The following is a 17,445-nucleotide window of genomic DNA, read 5'->3' as shown; positions in this document are numbered from 1 at the left end:
TCTTAAAAAAAAAAAAAAAAAAAAAAAGAGGGGCGCCTGGGTGGCTCAGTGGGTTAATCCTCTGCCTTCAGCTCGGGTCATGGTCTCAGAGTCCTAGGATCGAGCCCCGTGTCTGGGCTGCTTCCCCCTCTCTTTTTGCCTGACTCTCTGCCTACTTGTGATCTCTGTGTGTCAAATAAATAAATAAAATCTTAAAAAAAAAAAAAAAAGAAATTTCAAAACATCTGGGATGCCTGGGTGGCTCAGTCGGTTAAGCATCTGCCTTCAGTTCAGGTCATGATCCCTGGGTCCTGGGAGCAAGCCCTGCATTGGGCTCCCTGCTCAGCAGGGAGTCTGCAATGCCCTCTCCCTCTGCCCCTCCTCGATGCTTGTGCTCTCCCTAAAATAAATAAATAAAATCTTTACAAAAAATCTTCCATATTATATGGCAGGCAAAATTATCAAAAATTAAGTAAGTTTTATTACAAAGAACAGGTTAGTCTTAGATCAAATTTATGCTACTGTAAGTGGACTTGCTGCATGTATTCTTTATAACAATATCAGGCTCAGGGCACTTGGGTGGCTTAATCAATCAACTTAAGCATCTGCCTTCAGCTCAGGTCATGATCCCAGGATCCTAGGATTGAGCCCCTTGTCAGACTCCCTTGCTCAGGAGGGAGCCTGCTTCTCCCTCTCCCTCTGCCTGTGCTCTCTCTGTCAAAAAAACAAATAAAACAAAAACAGTATCAGGCTCTTGGAGCACCAGGGTGGTGATGTGATTTCGGCTCAGGTCATGATCTCCAGGTTGTGAGATCTAGCCCGTCTCTGGCTCCGAGGTGGGCATGGTGCCTGCTTGAAATTCTCTCTCTCCCTCTCCCACTCCCGACCTCTCTCTCTCTCCCACTCTTTAAAAAAAAAAAAAAAAAAAAAAAAATCAGAATATTGGCCTCTCATATATGAACAGTTTACATAGATTTAGGACTTTCCTCCAGAAAACTGGGGCAAAATGGAAAACTACACTGGAAGTTAAGAGACTTTTAGAGGTCCTACTTCTGTCACATGTTGGAGGACTTAAGAAAGTTAACTTCACTTAACCTCTTACTTTGGAGGGTAAAACTAGATAATTTAAGTGTATTTTATAGTTTTGCATCATTGTGAGGTTGTTTTTTTTTCCACTTTTTTTTTCTTATGTAACATAACATCTGTCATATCTTCAACTTATTTGATGCCAAGTTCCTTAGACTTCACCTCTGGAAAGATTTCAACTACTACATAATTCTTTTTCCAGCACAGAGATTCTGTTTTGTTTTTTAAAGATTTTATTTATTTATTTGTGTGTGTGTGAGAGAGAGAGTGTGTGTGCACACAAGCAGGGGGAGCAGTAGGCAGAGGGAAAATCAGGCTCCTCTCCAAGCAAGGAGCCTGATGTGGGACTCAATCCCAGGACACTGGGATCATGACCTGAGCCGAAGGCAAACACTTAACCAACTGAGCCACCCAGGTATCCCAGATTCTGCCTTTTTGATCAAAAGCAAAACTGGCTGCAAAATGAACACTGTAAGGAAGTGACAATTCTAACCTGTTTATAAATCTGTGTGTAAAAAGTTAAAAGAAAATGGACAGTTTCCAAAGTTCTCCCCAATCATTTCCACTTTACTCAAACCCCAAATACCATTCCCTATGCCTTAAAAAGGAATGGACTACATACTTCACTGAGTGGATCTCTAGCCTTTGGAACACAAATTACCTTAAGTTCTCCCCTCACTATCTCCAAAGATTGCTCTTTACACTCATCCTCTCTATTTCAAATGTAAAGACTCTCCTCACTCCTCTTCAAGGCTTAGATATTATCCCACTGTTTCCTTGATACCACCCCCTTCTATCTTCATTCAATTATCCTTTCTTTAATGCCTTAAATCACTGCCTTATTAACCCATTCCCTTCTACCTTCAAATATGCAAAGGTCTCTGAAAAGGAAATAAACTGCTTGACCTTCATCTTCTAGCGTGCTTTTTCTTTTTTATTGTCAAGCATCATGAACAAATGTTTAAAATCATTTCTTTTGGGTGCCTGGGTGGCTCAGTTGGTTAAGCCTCTGCCTTTGGCTCAGGTCATGATCTCAGGGTCCTAGGATGAAGCCCCACATCAAGCTCCCTGCTCAGTGGGGAACCTGCTTCTCCCTCTCCCTCTGCCTGCCGCTCCCCCTGCTTGTGCTCTCTCTCTGTGTCAAATAAATAAATAAAATCTGAAAAAAAAATCACTTCTTTTATTTCCTCACTATACACAATTTAATCCTTATCAGTCAAGTTTCTATTCTTCTCTTCTACTGAATGGCACACCTGATGGTCACCAATGAACTTGTAAACTCCAAATTCAATTTCTTTTGGTTAAGTCCTATTTTCTTGACTCTTCTATGACATCTGGTATCAGCAAGTACCCCATTTTTAAGATACTTTTTTAACCTAAGTTTTCACATTATATTACCCTGTTCATATCTGAATTCAATGTACATATTAACTCTTAATATGTACATTCTCCCATAATCAATCCTTGGCTCCTCACCTCACCAGTTTCCTGAGGAAACTATATTGTTACTTGTTTAAACTATAACACATCACAAATCATCCTCAATCTAGTCCATCTGGGAGCCACAGTTTCAACTGCCTGGTGAGCTTAACTCCAAGGTAACATGATCTTATTGCCAGATTTCTTCCTAAAGCATCTTTTGATCAAATTATTACCTTACTCTAAAACTGTCAATGGCTCATCATTGCCTATCAGATAGTAATCAAAAACAAATAAGTACCTCCCTAACATGGATCTTTATGATTTTCACAATTTCTTCTATACCATTTTCCACTTGGAATGTCTTTTCTTGGCTCAATTCTTCAACTAGCTCCCATCCATCAAGATTTAAAGTCCTTTACCCTCTTGAAACTATCTCAGGTTGCTGTATCATAGAGATTAATTCCTCTTCTGAAATCTACACGAATTCTCATCTTGAATAACCCTTTTGGTATTTGTTATGCTCTTTTGGGGCATCTCTTACACTAATTCATCCCATGATGTCTTATGCTCATGAGGCTTCACTTCCCCCAATGATTCTTTTTCTCTGCCACAATACTTTGCATAGTGCCTCTGCAATGTCTTTGCTCAGTATTAAAACAATTCTTTAGTTGGTATTAAAGTGCAAGTTTTGGGGCGCCTGGGTGGCTCAGTGGGTTAAGCCGCTGCCTTCAGCTCGGGTCATGATCCCAGGTCCTGGGTTCAAGCCCCACGTCGGGCTTTCTGCTCGGCAGGGAGCCTGCTTCCTCCTCTCTCTCTGCCTGCCTCTCTGCCTACTTGTGATTTCTCTCTGTCAAATAAATAAATAAAATCTTTAAAAAAAAAAAAAAGTGCAAGTTTCTTAGGGCCACGTTTATACATCATTTTTAAGTAAAGAAAGTGTGTGCTAAAAAAAAAAAAGTGAGCTATATTAGAATTTTTTTTGCTTCCTTTGAGAAACACCCTTAATTTGTAATAGCTATATTATGTAAAAACAAGTTGTAAAAATAACAGAACTGGGGTACCTGGGTGGTTCAGTCAGTTAGCATCCAGCTCAGGTCATGATCTCAGGATCATGAGATCAGGCTCTGCCCTGGGCTCCACACTTAGCAGGGAGTCTACTTGTGATTCTCTCTCCCCCTCTGCACCCACCCCTGCTCACATGAGCTCTGTCTCTCTCTCATAAATAAATCTTAAAAAAAGAAAAACAAAAAATAAACAGAACTGATGCTAAGGTAATGTTCCAGTAAATGATAAGATCAGCCCAGCAGTATTCCAGCATTCAGAACATCAAGGCAGTTATACCTGCTCCAAAGAGCAAGATGAGAAAGAGACCATGAAGTAGGCACTGTATTCCTTCAAAAATCTCCACCCTTCCTAAACTTTCCTTTAGTCCCCTGCTACCCAGCTTCATTAGAGCCACACTCCTGGCCTTTTGACTCCTCTCTAACATAATGCTGATCCTGTCTCATAACAACGCAGTTCCTCGTCTCTCCTTTATACAAAGCCTTTTATTCCAATGTCGTGTCATGTAACCTCTGCTCCTCCAGCAGCCAACTGTCATGGGGTAACAGATCAGTCCACTCTCTCACCTAATCCAGGCCTATTTATCCTCACATCTTCCACATTGGTGGTAACCAAACTTGCCTCCTTAAATAGAGGAATGGGGATATAAGAATACATCTTTGGTTTTTTGAAGATCTCCCATCCTCTATCCAGAATAGCAGAATAAACACCACATAAAAGGAAGAACAAAGGGATGAGCAAACCAGGATCTGACAAGAGGGCAATCTGACCTGTTACCCCAAGGTAGCCAGCTATAAGGCAAGCATCACGGCCAGGACACAATACCAGGAAAGGGCTGGTATGGCAAACTGGTGGGGGGGAAGGGCAAGGGCATGAGACAGGGTCAGAATTATGTTGGAGGGCAGGTAGGGCCCTTGGTGAAGGAGAGTGTGACAGAAGTTAGGTGATCAGAAGAGAAAGGAAGTTGAAAGAAGGGCTAACTGAGGAAACAGTACTTACCACAATACTTCTTTTGGCTAAAACTTCTCTTGCATAACAGCTAGTAGGAAAAAAATGCCATTCTTCATTCTTTGAAGGATAGATAGATGGAGGAGAAAGAGGGAATAGATGTCAAGCTGTATGAAAGGTACCAAAGACTGGAAGAATAATTTAAATAGAATATAAGGCAATTATATTTGACAATATCTACTGGTTACGAATTTACTAAGAAATCTGGCCCATTTTCAATCTGGACTTTAATTCAGAGAGAATTATACAAGACATGATTCACATTTTGTTTACCAAACTATGACTTCAGGCAATTGCTCTAAAGACTGACTAGAAAAAGGAAAGAGAACATGAAAGTTTGCAGAGGTTATGCTGGCAGCTGCAATCTAACCCTTCTTCTCTTCAGCTGTTTGCATTATGATAATTCATGAAATAAACATATAAAAAGATACGAAAAGAAATCATAGGCATTTTGAACTATGTCCTAGGTTACTACTTCATCATTAACAAACAAGTACATGCTGCATTTCCATTCCTAAGCCATTTGAAAATTAAAAAAAAAAGTATAGGGGTGCCTGGCTGGCTCAGTCACTAGAACATGCAACTCATGATCTCAGCGTCATGAGTTTAAGCCCACATTGGGGAGCAGAGATTTTTTTAAAAAGTATAAGTATAATTTCTTTGATCTACTTCTGACCTCCATATTCTTAGAATAAATTTAAACTTAATCTCTTTGAAAAACAGTGTAAGGTCAACTAGTAGAACACTTCACAAGGAAAGCTATGTAACCTTAACTAAGAATTATCAGTCAAGTTTGTCCATTTTATAATGCCTTTTTTTTTTACATTTAACAAAAGTACAGTAAAATTTAAAACAAACTATTTGAATTTTTTTACTTTTCTGTGTGACTTAGGGAATAAGAAAGTAAATATCTAATATAAACACTGTAGTAAGTTCCACATATTATCATTAAGTAAGAAAGTTATGGTCAAAATAAACGACTTCAAAGAAATTCTCTAGACTGATATTTTTAAATGTATACCTTCTCATTTATATTGTGGGTAATTTGAAACTATGCTAATGTTATATTCTTTCAACAAGGAAGAGAAAGACCCCACACAGTACACTGAGAATCAATATGAAGATGCGAAACCACATGAAAGCCAGGTGCAAAGCCAGGTGCATGCCAGACTAAACTGTATTCCCTCACTTCCACACTAGAACGTTAATTCCTTAAAATAGGGACTCTAGGGGCACCTGGGTGGCTCAGTCAGTTAAGTGTCTGCCTCCAGCTGAGGTCATGATCCCAGGACCTTGTTATCAATGCCAGCACTGGGCTCCCTGGTCAGCAGGAAGTCTGCTTCTCCCTCCTCCCATCACGCTTGCACTCACACTCTCTGAAACAAATAAAATCTTTAATTTTTTTTTTTTTTAAATGGGGACTCTGTCTTTGTTCTCTGCTGTATCTCTAGTACCTAGAACATAGAAAGCATTCTATAACTAGTCATTAAATCAATGCTGAAATAGTACAACCGAACAGTTATTTCTTTTAGGACATTTTTTTCTAACCTCTACTCTTGATCCACCCATCAAGCTACAGCCTTTTGCATGACTTTATCTTAAAGATAAAATCTAGGTTCTTCAGAAGAAATATCTGTTATTTTAAAAGTTCATACAAAACTGCGCACTTTAAAACGGTTAAAATGGGGGGCGCCTGGGTGGCTCAGTGGGTTAAAGCCTCTGCCTTCGGCTCGGGTCGTGGTTCCAGGATCCTGGGATCAAGCCCCGCATCGGGCTCTCTGCTCGGCAGGGAGCCTGCTTCCTCCTCTCTCTCTCTCTCTCTCTCTCTCTCTCTCTGCTTCTCTGCCTATTTGTGATCTCTGTCTGTCAAAATAAATCAATAAAAAAAATCTTTAAAAAAAAAAAAAAGGTTAAAATGGTGAATTTTATGTTCTGTGTATTTTACCGTAATTTAAAAACCAAGCAACAAAATGCTTTATGTAAGTACCCTGAGGAATAAAGCAAAGAAACAGGGAGGCATTTGCCATACAGACTGAAATGTAAAAGCTTCCATATACCTCTTCTACCTTTCCTGGCTTTTAATTATAAAATATTTGACATATTAATATTTGTAACAGTTCTGTCAATCCTGTAATTGATTGAAATTAGCAGTAATGGAGGAAGAGGCCTAACAAACACAAGAAACCTGAGCTGTCCTAGAGATCATCAAGATCATTTGATCGTTTCGCCGTCAGCAGGAAGGATCCACTGGAACCTCCCCAGCAAGAAACTTCCTTGTGTTTGGAAGAACAGGACTACTGAAACAATGTTTCTCTAAAGTATCAGCAATACAAAAAGAATTAACAAAACTGAGCAAAGTTCTGATCAAATGTAGCAATTTGTTTCTTCCATAAGAGGGTGTGCTCCCTTTTTTCCAGAAAAGTTTCTGAACATTGCATTATTTTCAAATGCAAAAACGTCACAGACCTGAGAAACAGTTTCTAATAATGCATAACTACTGTCTAGACATTTTAGACATGGCCTCTATAGCTTAGATCACTGAGGAAGAATATTTTTAAATTTGTATGATCAAAGGAAAACTATGTTCCTATTAGCTAATCAATGTACAAAAGTCACCTTAACTAGTTATGGCATAATCTGGCAAAGGTATGAAAAACAATCTTAAACACACACACACAAACAAACGTGTAGTAAGTCATGGTACTCAACACTGTCACAAATTCACCATCTTCTGTAATAAACATATCTTAACAGTTCCTCTAAGGCTGTCTTTATTGTTGATGGCCCAACCCCAACTGGAGAAAGGCTCACAAAGCAAAACAGCATTATTCAAAGATTTAACAGTGGGGCACCTGGGTGGCTCAGTTGATTAAGCATCTGCCTTCAGTTCAGGTCATGATCCCAGGGTCCTAGGATCAAGCCCCAACTCAGGCTCTCTGGTCAGCGGGAACCTGCTTCTCCCTTTCTCTGCCATTCCCCCTGCTTATGCTTTCTCTCTTAATCTCTGACAAATAAAATCTTAAAAAAAAAGAAAGAAAAAGCTAACGATGTACTATATGTTCGCTAACCATAGTAAAAAAACCAAAAAAATTTAAAAGATATTTAACAATTACTATTTCAATTATTTGCAAGCAACACTGAAAACTGTAATATATATTAATTTATCTTTTTGCTGAGGTTGGTTTTGTGGGAGTAAGTAGCTAGTAAATGAGCTCAGCTGACCTTCCAACATTCATATCTCAAGGGCAACATTGTTCTCTACTCCTACATTTGTATATTTGTCTCTTACTAAGGGTCTAAGGGAGTCATACATTTTTCAGTAGTACTTCACTGCATTTTGCAGAACTTCAAATGCTATAACTATATTTGCAATTTTAAAGAGTTTCAAAGTTTATTTGTTTGCAAGATTTAACTCTCCCAGAAATCAAGAGTTGACCCGTGTATTTGATAATTTTGCCACATTCTTACAATTCAAAGTATGATAAAACTAGACCGTTATAAAACTATAAGCAGGGTCTAAAAAATCTGATCAGGGTCTAAAAAATTTGAGTGCAAAGTTGTATTATATCTAATTTGGATTATAAAAGGCCACACTATCACAGAATTCAATATGCTATAGACTTTTTAAAAATAGTTCTGATAAAATTGTGTTTTTTAAAATTATAATCCTGGCTAATATTCAAAGGTATAGCAAAAGTTTGTCTTCCTAAGGAAAAACTATAGCTGACTATTAAGGACTCACTGAAAAAACACTGGGAATATTCTACTACATTCATAAACTATGGTAAAATTAAGACAGCTACTAAAACAAGAAACAAAATCACTCATTCGTTTAAAAAAGTGTGTAGAGCACCTACTAGGACCCAAGCACTCTCCTGGGAAGAGAAAGATCAGACATACTCCCTTCTCTCCAGAGTGTACCTAAATCCAAGCAGGGAGAACAATTACGCAATTATGAAATATATAAGGACTGACAGAAGTACATATTGGTGCAAGTAACTCAGTTGAAGTAAAACCAGAGAAAGCTTCCCAAAGTGACATATAAACTCATACTCCAAAACTAAGGTTACCCAGACTTGGGGTGAAAGGTGGGAGGGCAAAAAAGGAATGTTCCAGACGTAAAGAATGGAAGGTGAGAACAGATTCAAAATGAAAGGGAGAAAGATGGAGAGAACCTGACACAAGGTGAAGCTAAAAAGGTGAAGCAGAAACCAGATCACAAAGAACCTAGTAAGATAAGTCTGTTACGGAATTTGGACTATATGCTAAGGCAAAAGAAAACATCTAAAGGTTTTAAGCAAAAAAAAAAAGAAAAAAAAAAGACATTAACATTTGCATATTAGCAAAATATGGCTGAAGTGAGGAAAAATTAGAGATGCCATGCGAGGCAGAAGAACAAGTGGCTGCTGTTGCAGGTGTCTTGGATCAGAGATGATGGGGGTACAGAGCAAGACTGTGGTAACTGGTATGGAAAGAAAGACAACTGGCCAGAGAAAGATTAGAAAAATAGACTAACAGGATTGGGTTTGGTAACTGGCTGGATTGGCGAGAAGAGGAGAGAGGGAAAAATCATTTATTATTCCCAGATTCCTGAACCTGGCAATTAAGGGAATGATGGTACCAACTAACCATTTCCCTTCTGTTGGAAATATTTACAAGGTCCTAAAAATATTACAGTGCAAAAAAATATTTTAGATTTGGACGCCTGGGTGGCTCAGTTGGTTGAGCAGCTGCCTTCGGCTCAGGTCATGATCCCAGTGTCCTGGGATCGAGTCCCACATCGGGCTCCTTGTTCTGTGGGGAGCCTGCTTCTCCCTCTGCCTCTGCCTGCCACTCTGTCTGCCTGTGCTCGCTCTCTCTCTCTCTGACAAATAAATAAATAAAATCTTAAAAAATATATATATATATATATATATTTTAGATTTGATTCTGGCAAATATAATTTTTATCTCTTGAGCTATCTTCTACCTATTCTGCATAAAATATTCAAATGAGTCTGTATTCTACAAGCATACACCAATAAGAAAGGAAATTCAGTTAGTAAAGAAATGCTTAGTGTATGGAAAAGAGCAGCTTGAAATTAAAGTTTGCTATTTGAGGGCGCCTGGGTGGCTCAGTGGGTTAAGCCTCTGCCTTCGGCTCAGGTCATGATCTCAGGGTCCTGGGATCGAGTCCCGCATTGGCTCTCTGCTCTGCGGGGAGCCTGCTTCCTCCTCCCTCTCTCTCTCTCTCTCTCCCTCTCTCTGCCTACTTGTGATCTCTGTCAAATAAATAAATAAAATATTAAAAAAAAAAGTTTGCTATTTGAAGTGAATCTTCTAATAAAAAAAAAATAAGAGCTAGGGCGTGTGGGTGGCTCAGTCGTTAAGCAGCTGCCTTCAGCTCAGGTCATGATCTCTGGGTCTTGGGACTGACCCCTACATCATGGTGCCTACTCAGCGGGAAGCCTGCTTCTTCCTCTCCCACTCCCCCTGCTTGTGTTCCCTCTCTTGTTGTGTCTCTCTCTGTCAAATAAAAAAAAAAAAACTTAAAAAAAAAAAAAAAAAAAAAAAAAAAGGCAACTGACAGTATCCCCAAAACACAGAAGGTGTCTCAAAAGTGTCTTTCTTGGACCATGATATTACTAAATATACACAGGAGTAGCTTTTACCTAAAACCATGACAGATTACAGATTTTGTTTTGTTTTTTCTTAGGATTTAACAGAATTTTGGCAAAAAGAATCTACATAAAAAAGAGTACTACCCTTTGAAATCCAATGTCAAGAACAAAAGGCAGTAGCTTTCAAAACCCACTCATTCATTGAGAAATTTACATGCCTTAAACTTCTGTAAATAGATTAGCATAGGCCAAGCAGATTAGTTTCTCTTTAAATACTTTCACTTTGTCTCTATAAAACCATATCCAATACTGTGAAAACAGTCTGCTCTAAGAGGAACTTCAAGAGCTAATCTTGATTTTTAATATTTTTATTAAGTAAACTCTCCACCCAACATGGGGCTTGAACTGCCACCCCTAGATCAAGAGCCGCATGCTCCACCAAATGGAGTCCAGGAGCTACTCATTCTCTTAAACACTGTATCACCTAATAAACAAATCTCTTATTAAGTTGCTGTATCAATGTATTTATAACATATATATTCATATAGAAGGTAACAAATTAGAGAAGATACACTTTTCAGTATTTACAAAAAGTTAAACCACCACTCCCAAGGTAATTTTATATATCACAAAATAAGACTTTCCTCACAATGACTGGATTCAATTAACGTATGAAATAAAAATTAGATGCTCTCTCCTACAGGTATCTAGCAACCCCCTTAAACCAACTCCCATGGACTTCTCCCACACACTATTTCATCAGTTATCTAGTGAATCTGTGAGGAATGGGTTATCCTTTTGGCTTGCAAAACAGACAGCTTGCTTGAGCACCTACTGTGTCAAGAGAATGAATTTCAACTTACTGTGAAAAATGAATGAAAACTATTTGTATTCTTAACTGTCATTGCTTCCTTTAGTCTATTTGACAGAAAAACCCAGTTCTCATGAAAACTTACCTCATCAACTCTAGCGAACTTGGGGATTCCTGACTGGTAACATCAGAAGGACCATCCCCTACTGACATTTCCAAAATCAAACAAAATCAATCAAAACAAAGTTTTCCCACGATTCTTGTCATATTGGAGGAAAGGACTTTCCTCCCATAGCTACACGTCTTATTGACTTTTCTACAGTTTTCCCAGACGTTTCTGTTGATCGGCAACATTTTTTTAAAATAACAAGATTTATGATATCTTTCACGCCTTAGTTAAGAAAGACGGTGCTAATACAATAAATTGCTAAAAATTACAATGCTGACGACTGAATGTTTACTGCTAAACAAAAGAATTATACTCTAAGAAAAAAGTCCTCAGGAAAGAACATATCCTTAAAGCCATAAGTAATTTCTAAATATAATTAGAAGTTCACTTGGATAATAGTAATTCAAATCTCCCAGACCTCGACAGTTTCTACCAAGTTTTCCCATGAAATGGAGGTTAGGGATCAGCCTTAGAAGCACTAAGAGAGGTAACAGGCTCTAGAACTGAAAGGGGGAAGAGAAACCAGAGAAGAGAAGCATGGTGAGGAAAGAGAAAAACTAGTTCTAACGTGGCACAGAGCACAAGAAAAAGACGTTTTCTGAAGCCCAAACCCTCAGAGACCGAGAAGCGAACTCCGAAGTCTGTGGAAGAAGGCGCCCAAGCCCAGTGACAATGGGAACCGCTTCTTTCTGGGAGTGAGGGCACCAAGAGGAGACCGTGCCTCGCCTGGGCCACCTTCCTGTCTTCTCTTAAGGAGCGAGACCCACCTGGAGACCGCCATGGCCGGGCGCCGGCGGTTCGGATCTCCCCGCGAGCTACGCGCCGCACCGCTGAGGCGCTAGTTTCCAGAGAGCAGAGCGACGAAGGCCCAGGCCCCGGTCAGAGGGGAGGGCCGGTGCGGCGCGGGGCGTCCCGCCGTGAGTCCCTGAACATCTGCCCCGCCGCCTGCCCGAATTCGTCCCCGCCGCGGCCGGGCAGCAAGGGTCTGAGGCGGCGGCGGAGGCGGCAGTCCTCCGACCCGCACGACTTCAAACCGGGGGCCCCCAGCCCCGCTCTTTGCTGACGCAGGCGTCGGCACGCTGGACTGAGCGTCAGCGCGCCGGAAGTGACGTCAGCTCCCCTCCACGGCCTCCGCTGTGCGAGTGAGGCGAAGGCGTGACGGTAGTTTCTGTTTGGCTGCGTGCACCCGAAAGAAAAAGTTTGTGGCTATCTGTCGTTAACGAGACAGGAAGGATAAATAAGGGTACCCTTATTTCCTAGAGAAGGAAAAAAAAGCGATTTAGCCAAGGCTCTGGAAATTCAAAAACTTGGTATCTAATTCCTTACTGCCCTGGTCCTTATCCAACCAGACTGCTAGAGAAAACACGATCCCGAAGACCTTAGGTGCTCTATTCGAGGGGGGCGATGCCAGTGGGAGGGGTGAAAGCAGGGAAGATCTGCTGGGGCACTTAGGACACGGTTCCGATGTTAGCCATATTCGCCAGAAGTTCTGCATAGCTATCGTAGGGAAGGTCTTATGCCAGCTATTTTGCCAAACCCAGTTTGTTTTCTCAGCTGTCGATGTTGTAGATAAAAAACGGTGATTTTCTCAGTCCTGTGTAAAAATTCCCAGCCCCCAACCACCTGTGTGTGTGTGTGTGTGTGTGTGTGTGTGTGTGTGTGTGTGTGTGGCTTATCTAGCTATTGAGTTGCTTAACTCATTAGTCTTTTAATTAAACATTCTTCTGTCACTTAGTGCAAGTCCTTACCATCTTAAACTTGATTTTTATGATAGTAGCTAAGGTATTGTTTCTCCAGCTTCTAAAGTCAAGTCCATCTTGAGGCCGCTAACAGATCCGTATAAAAAAAGAAAAACCTGCTTTGGGGGCGCCTGGTTAAGCGGCTGCCTTCTGCTGGGGTCATGACCCCAGCGTCCTGGGATTGAGCCCCACCTCGGGCTCCTATTCAGCTGAGAGCCTGCTTCTCTCCCTGTCTGCCGCTCTCTCTGCTTGTGCTCTCTGTCTAACAAATAAATAAATAAAATCTTTAAAACACACACACAAAACCACTGCTTTTATCATGTCACTCTGCGTATAAAATTTGCCCACTGGCTTCTTATTACCTGAAGAGTCTATGCCTCAACACCTGAGTCTGCTTTTCATCTATAAAATGAAGCTAGTGAGAAGTACTATAGAAGGTTATGGGAATAAAATGATGTCATGTATCTAGGAAAGCTTACAAGAGCTTTGTAAACCATAAAGTAGTATATAAATGTAAGGGAAAAGAAACAAACAAGCTCCTGCTATGTGGTAAGCATTTGGCACAATTTATCTCCTATAATTCCTAGGCTGACCGGTAAAGTAAGTTTTAACCTTCAATTTTTTTTTTTTTGAGATTTTATATTTAAGTAATCTCTACACCCAACATGGGGCTCAAACTCACAACCCCAAGATCAAGAGTCACATGCCCTACCAACAGAGCAATCCAGGCACCATATTAATCTTTAATTTAGAGGTAAGGAAACTAAGCTCAGAAAGTTTTTCTTTTTTTTCAGAATGTTTAATTTGCCCACAATCCAAGTTAGTAATATTTACTGTTGTTCATTCATTCAGTAAATATTTATTTGGCACCCGCTCTGTGTCCAGCACTTCACTAGGCACTGTTTGTACTGTTAAACAAAATCCAATTAAGCTGATATTCAAGTATCTTCACATTTCACAGTCTTCTCACACCCACCTTCTCAATATATTTCCCACCAATGAAACGAAAAAGCAGGTACTACTTAACTGATTGTGTACTACATTCATTTATTCAACCAAAATTAATACCTACCATTTGCTGAACTCTACTAGAGATTGGAACTTTGGGGTACTCATTTGGTTGAACTTACATCCTAATGGAAGGAAAAAGAGTAAACAGGTAAACAAGAAAATGTCATGTTTATATTTCATGTAAAGCAGAATCATGGGGTAAATAGGATGATTAGAGACTCTAGACTGGGTAATTAGGAAAAAACCAAGGAGGCACTTAACCTGAGGCCTGAAAGACAGGGGGGAGCCAGCTGTGTGAAGATCTGGGGAGAATTCCAGGTAGAGGAAGTGTAAAAGCCTAAGGGAAGTCTGCTGTGTGGAGAGATGAACTAGAAGATAGAGGCCATTGTAAGGAATTTGGATTTTACTCTAGATGCAGTAGGAAGTCATAGGAGAGCTTTAACATGTGAATAAGATAATCTGATTAAAAATCTTTCTCTTTAATATTCAGAGGTAAGTAGATATATAGTTCAAAATGACATTTAGAAGACAGGAAATGGTTAGTATCATAGGTTTGCAAGGGATAGTGTAATAATCAAATATATTGATGTCAGTCTATCTTGTTTTTAAATCCTTCCTCACCACATTTAACACAGCTGTTAAGGGAGTTGTACCCTTCTAAGCTGCAGTTCCTTCATCTGTGAAATGGGGATAATAATAGCACCTCCTGGGGCACCTGGGTGGCTCAGTGGGTTAAGCCTCTGCCTTCGGCTCGGGTCATGATCTCAAGGTCCTGGGATGGAGTCCCGAATCAGGCTCTCTGCTTGGTGGGAAGCCTGCTTCCCCTCTCTCTCTGCCTGCCTCTCTGCCTGCTTGTGATCTCTCTCTCTCTCTGTGTCAAATAAATAAATAAAATCTTAAAAAATAAAATAATAGGACCTCCTATTGTGGTAATGAGTATTAAATGAGATAATGAATTAAAGGCATTTAACCAAGTGACTGTCACAATAAGCATGCAAAAATACTATTAACTACATTGATTTTTCTTTTGGTTCACTATATGATCTTGAGTTAGTGACTTAACTTCTGTGTCTCATCTGTAAAATGGTGATGATCATCAGTTGGTCCACAATGCATATTTGAAATGCCTGCCAGGTGGTTTTCTGAATTTAGAATTCTTTTAGATTTCAATTTCAATTTTAGGTTTTGATTGGATTTAGTAATCCAGTTCATATACCTTGTATTACATCATACCCCAACAGCTTCTAGGGTAGCATCCTATAATCAAATACATTTATAGCTCTGCAGCAAAAGGTATGAATAGTCAGCCATACTAAGAGGAATAAATCAAAGACTGTAAATAGTTGCAAGCCAGTTCAGGTCAGGTTTGCTTCCAAATGAATTTTTTTTAAAATATGGTTTTTAGACCCTTTCCAGTTTCAGAATTGTCAATAATGGATTATGAACCTGTACTCTGTAAAGTGATGGTAAGGATTAAATGAGCAAGATATGATACACTTAAAAAACACTAACAGCTAAATAAATATTAGCTATTATACTTTATCACCAGAAAAGTGGTTTCAAAAAATCAATGGCAGGCCTTCCTGGTCCTGTGTCTGAGTGTCCACCGCTGCAGCCCTGCTCAGATACTGAAGATCTAACTGCAGCCATGAGCAGTAATGAGTGTTTCCAGTGTGGACGATCTGACTATGAGGCCCAGGAATGCCCTACTGGTGGAGCCTGTGGTCTTGGAATAAGAAGCCATGGCAGAGGTGGAAACCTTGGTAGAGGTTTCCAGTTTGGTTTCTTATCTCTTCCAGACACCTGTTATCACTGTGGTGAGTCTGGTTATCTTGCAGATGATTGTGGTCTTCAAGAGGACACCTGGCTATAATAGCAGTAGACGTGGCCACATAAACAAGGACTGCCAGGATCCTCAGAGAGAGAGAGCAATTCTGCTACAGCTGTAGCAGACCAGGCCATCTGGCTCATGACCCTGACCATAAGGATGAGCAGAAGTGCTATTCTTGTGGACAGTTTGGACACATTCAAAAAGACTGTCCCAAAGTGAGTGCGATAGGTGTGGTGAGACTGGTTACATAGCCATCAACTGCAGGAGAACAAGTGAAGTTGACTGTGACCACTGTGGTGAGTGAGGAGACCTTGCATGGGAATGCATGGCTGTAACCACAGCTTAATTATTTTTCTTTGTTGCTTCTCCTTTTTCTGATTGATGGTCATACTATTTTCTCTGAATCCTCTTCACTGGCCAAAGGTTGGCAGAGTCTACTCCCAGGCCAGTGAGTTTTACTTGCCATGTAAAAGGAGAGAAAGGATGGCGAAAAAACCAACTTCTGCATTTAACTACCAAAGACAAAAAAAAAAAAAAAAAAAAAAAAAAAAAAGTTTATGTTTAGTTTGCTAGAGGTGTTATGTATAATTCTTTGTTAAAGAACCCCTCTCCGCCCCACTGGTGAATAGGGATTGATGAATGGGAAGAGTTGAGTCAGACCAGTAAGCCTGTTTTTGGTTTCTTGGATATGTTCCCATGTAGGAAGTAAAACCAATTCTGGAGTACCTATGAGTTTTCATAAATAACTTGAACTTCAGCATAACAATGGCCTTGGATTGTCTGACCTCGGTAGTTATTAAATAATATCAAGTAACATCTGTATCAGGCCCTACATAGAACATACAGTTGAGTGGGAGTAAACAAAATAAAAAGACAAATGTGTGTTAATGGCTGTGTGAGAAAAATCGGGGTAAAGGCTTAAACAGGAACAACTTCATCACAGTATTAGACTGGATAGACATAAAGTGATGGCAAAGGTTTAGAACACATTTTTTCAAAGACTATATCTAAAACCCAGAGTAAACATTTATGCTCAGAGTTAGCATAAGTTGGAGTTATTCAGGAATTGCAGAGAAATGAATCTTCACGGAAATCAAGCTGTTATTTTTGTATACTATATCACTTAGACAACTGTGTTTCAGTTTTTAAAAGTCAGATGGAAAAAAGCAACTGAAGTCCTAGAAAATAGAAATGTAATTTTAAACTATCCAATAAAGCTGGAGGAGGAAGAGAGTTTGACTAAAGTTCTTTTTGTTTCAAAATTTCCTTAATGTATATGGTGCAAAATGCCATAATACCATTCTCCTCCCTACCTTCCCAGATACAACTTACAAAGTTTGTGTATATGCTTCCTGTCCCATGTTTTTATCATTTTGCTAACATATGTGTATCCGTAAAGAACAAAAAGTTGGGTTGCCTGAGTGGCTCAGTGGGTTAAAGCCTCTGCCTTTGGCTCAGGTCAGGCTCCCAGGGTCCTGGGATTGAGCCCCACATCGGGCTCTCTGCTCAGTGGGAAGCCTGCTTCCCTCCCTCTCTCTCTCTGCCTGCCTCTCTCTGCCTACTTGTGATCTCTGCCTGTCAAATGAATAAGTAAAATCTTTTTTTTTTTTTAAAGATTTTTTATTTATTTATTTGTCAGAGAGAGAGAGAGGGAGAGAGAGCAAGCACAGGCAGACAGAATGGCAGGTAGAGGCAGAGGGAGAAGCAGGCTCCCTGCTGAGCAAGGAG

The 17,445-nt window shown here is 39.9% G+C and overlaps 1 protein-coding gene and 1 pseudogene across 1 annotated transcript in view; one reads left to right on the top strand and one right to left on the bottom strand.

The window, feature by feature from the left end:
- The window catches only part of LOC111144755 (B-TFIID TATA-box binding protein associated factor 1), a 111,048-nt gene extending 98,863 nt beyond the window's left edge, over positions 1–12,185 (bottom strand). The window contains exon 1 of the mRNA XM_022499193.1: positions 11,904–12,185. Coding sequence (XP_022354901.1) covers positions 11,904–11,917 — 14 coding nt within the window. The 5' untranslated portion in view covers positions 11,918–12,185. The remainder of the gene's footprint in view (positions 1–11,903) is intronic.
- A 3,349-nt stretch (positions 12,186–15,534) lies between these two features.
- Positions 15,535–16,021, top strand: LOC111145014 (annotated as a pseudogene).
- Positions 16,022–17,445: the final 1,424 nt, after the last annotated feature.

Source organism: Enhydra lutris, unplaced genomic scaffold (genome assembly GCF_002288905.1).
Source record: "Enhydra lutris kenyoni isolate GAN:26980312 unplaced genomic scaffold, ASM228890v2 scaffoldscaffold12, whole genome shotgun sequence".
Taxonomy (NCBI): domain Eukaryota; kingdom Metazoa; phylum Chordata; class Mammalia; order Carnivora; family Mustelidae; genus Enhydra; species Enhydra lutris.
Note: the sequence above shows the minus strand (reverse complement) of the source record. Positions and strands in the feature narration are given on the sequence as shown.